The sequence below is a fragment of the Trypanosoma conorhini genome (genome assembly GCF_003719485.1).
Source record: "Trypanosoma conorhini strain 025E chromosome Unknown Tco_14.4_contig_01233, whole genome shotgun sequence".
NCBI lineage: Eukaryota > Euglenozoa > Kinetoplastea > Trypanosomatida > Trypanosomatidae > Trypanosoma > Trypanosoma conorhini.
This window is the reverse complement of record NW_021705331.1, coordinates 18-3,163: the sequence shown is the minus strand read 5'-3', so window position 1 is coordinate 3,163 and position 3,146 is coordinate 18. Positions and strand designations below refer to the sequence as shown.

General features: G+C 54.5%; 1 protein-coding gene across 1 annotated transcript, besides 3 other annotated features; it reads left to right on the top strand.

Annotated features, from left to right (window-relative positions):
- Positions 1 to 128: a microsatellite.
- Positions 129 to 165: a microsatellite.
- A 176-nt stretch (positions 166 to 341) lies between these two features.
- Positions 342 to 2,696, top strand: Tco025E_09697 (uncharacterized protein; the record flags this gene model as incomplete). The annotated part of the gene is made up of 1 exon (XM_029376507.1): positions 342 to 2,696. The coding sequence occupies one exon, from the start codon at positions 342 to 344 to the stop codon at positions 2,694 to 2,696; it is 2,355 nt and encodes a 784-aa protein (XP_029223373.1).
- Positions 2,697 to 2,720: 24 nt separating this feature from the next.
- Positions 2,721 to 2,749: a microsatellite.
- Positions 2,750 to 3,146: the final 397 nt, after the last annotated feature.

The window sequence follows — 3,146 nt, the reverse complement described above, 5'->3', positions numbered from 1 at the left end:
CTCTCTCTCTCTCTCTCTCTCTCTCTCTCTCTCTCTCTCTCTCTCTCTCTCTCTCTCTCTCTCTCTCTCTCTCTCTCTCTCTCTCTCTCTCTCTCTCTCTCTCTCTCTCTCTCTCTCTCTCTCTCTCTGTGTGTGTGTGTGTGTGTGTGTGTGTGTGTGTGTGTGCTCGCCGCCTTCGCTGGGTGACGGTGACAGCAAGATGCTTCCTGCGCTTCTCTTACTTCTCTAAGACTCCGCACCAACGCAATCGAAGAACAAAGACGTAGAAGGGGGAGAGAGCAAAGGCTTGCGGTTTGGAGGCAGGGAGGGCGGAGGACGTTGCGGGGGACCACAGGGGAACCATGCCCGACTCCCGTGCCAAGAGTGCGCATCGGGCGAGAAATCAGGCGGACACACACGTGGGCACGGGCAAGGATCCTCCCAATGCTGGCTGGCATCGATGTCGCAGCTGCGATGGGCCAATACTCCCCACCGCCCAGAGCTTAGGGAGCTTTAGGTACGGGGCAGGAGACTCTGCGTCCTCGAGCAGCTCCACAAGTTTCACATGCCCTGTGAGCCTCCATAGGATGTCTCAGCAGTCTACACAAGTGCCTTGCAGGGCCTTCACCCCCGACATGCCTGGTCCTAACAGCAATAGTTTTAGCAGTTGCACTAGTAGTAGCAGCAGTTATTTTCGCAATAAACTTGGTCGTGTCAGCAGACATTACTCCACAAAGTCTCAGCGTAAGGAGGGACCGCAACCGCCGGAGGAAAGGCAGCAGCAAAAAGTAATACACGGTGAGGGGGAGGAGCCAGACAAAAACGAAGAGAAAGTGCTATCCTTGTCGATGCCCCAAATTTTTTTGTTTGGTGATTCGATCTCGCTGGACACTGAGGGGTTAGCCCCGCGTGTGGACGTGGCGATGAATAAGGACGCACCACTCAACGACAACAACACCGTCTGCACGGAACAGTCCTCCTCGCCCATGTGGGCAACAGTACGCAACAAGCGCAGTCCCGAGAGCGCAAGTTGGTTTTCTGGACGCCCGATTATTGGCTTCTCGCCTTCAACACGGTCTGAATTGACTTGTGTAGAGATCAGCCCCTTTGAGATGCCCGCCTTTCCCTCATTGGACGTCTCAGGCGGGCGAAGCAACAATGACGAGGTCGCCGTGCAAGACGAGGAAGACGGGGAGGGGGAAAAGGACCACAAGGGGCGGATCCAGCTCCTGCCGAAGAAGGAATTTAAGCCCAAGTGCAGCCTCGGCGCCGTGGGTGGAGACGCGCCTATGCAGTTTCGATTTTCCACCTCCCGTGACGACGCTGAAGCAGAGCGAGGGTGTATGAAACGCGCTTGTTGCCCCCCGATGCTCTTTCTCATTCTTGGCTTCCTGGTGCCATTCGTGATTCAGGAGGTGTTTGTGGTGGCAAACCACCTTGCGACGGCTGGGCCGATTTTGTGCGGGGGAGCTACCTCTAACTGCAATTTAAAAAGTATTCTTTTGTTTGTTTTCGCGTATGGAATAGATCTCTATATTCCATTCGCCTTTTTTACACCGGCACTGTTCTTTCTCTCCTACGACGCGGTTGTGAGGAAGGAGCAGGAACGAGAGTTGCATGCCCACTTGTCGCGCTATGCTGTGCCAGTCGACACCCCCTCTTCTGCCTGCGTCCGGGCACCCAACGGCGGGATGGACGACTGCCCCCGATCCGGCGGCGCAGAGACGCGAGATCACTGCGAGCAAAGCGAAAGATCCAAGCTTCGCTGGGACTTGCCTCCATGCGTCAGTGTGTTGCGTCGCGGTTTCGTGTTTTGGGTGATTGTTCTGACACGCTTTGTTTTCTTAGCCGCGATGGACACCTATTTGCCGTTTATGACAAAAATACCAGCAACTCTTTGGGGGCCCATGCGTTTAGTAGCCTTGTCGTTACCGCTCATGATCTATTCACTGTACGAGACTCGTCCCTTTCTTGCAGTGCCGTACGTCTTACTAGATGCCTTTCCCCTGCTTTTTCAGCTTGTTCTGGGAAACAACACCATTCCGACACGTATTCGCTGCATGACAGGCCCAATGATGCTGGTTATCTTTGAAAGAATTTGCTGGTACGTGTCTGTGGCAGCCATGCCGAAGGACGTGCCTGTGGGAATCAAGATAGTCGTGAGCTCCACCTTTACCGCTATTTATTTTCTTCTGCTACTAGCGCTATCACTTACTGTGGATACCAGGCAAAATTTTTATGTGACGATTGTTGTGGCCGTTCAGGTCCTATTTTGGGAGCTTCTGTTTAATATTCTACTGTTGGAACTTCTTGCCCGTCGATTATACGTCCTTCTCATGAGTTGCTTGTTTCAGCGAGAGGTGCGGACCCCCCGCGTGCAGGCAGCAGATCCGACGAACATATCCACCCAGGTGCGTTGGCCCACGTTGCTGGTTGCGGTTGGTGCCATTGTTCCATTTTTTCAATTTCATCAATGGCATCGCCTCATACCGTATAGTGACAAGCATGGCAATGTGACGGAGGCGTTCCAGGTATACGTTGCCACGTTCTTTGCCGTCATAGGCGCCATCATCGTGGCCACCATTATATCACTTCTCATCCGCTGGAAGCACCAACTGCTCCGCATGCCGTTACTCATGGAGGATTGGTTTCTGCTGCTCGTGTGGGGGTGTTACGTTTTCTCCTCGGTACCGTTGGTGTTGGCAGCAGTCGTCTAATGGGGTGTCGCGGCCCTTTTTTTTTGTGAGTGTTTGTGTGTGAGTGTGAGTGTTTTTAATTTGGATGCATCTCCCCCGAATTGGGGGGACGATGGGCGTGCGCGGGAGCAGCCCGCCATTTCCCTGTTTTAGCCCCGACCCCTCCTCTCTTTCCCCCCTCCTGCCGGGAAGAATAAAGGGAAGGGCCTCATCCAGGCGCAGCACTCCAGCCGTGCTGCATCGCGTGTGAAATAATTTCACTCGGCAAACATTCCATGAGGCGCGTTATTTCGCTTCTGCTTCTGCTTTCTATTCTCTCGTTCCTGGCCGCTGCGTCCGCCGCACCCCGCGACAGCAACCCCAACGAGGATCGCCATGTCGTCTCTGGCGCAATTCCCGCAGCGCAAGCTGCTTTTGCCTCCGTGAGCCGCACGGGTACCACCCGTCGCGGCGAAACCGGCTCCACGGGCA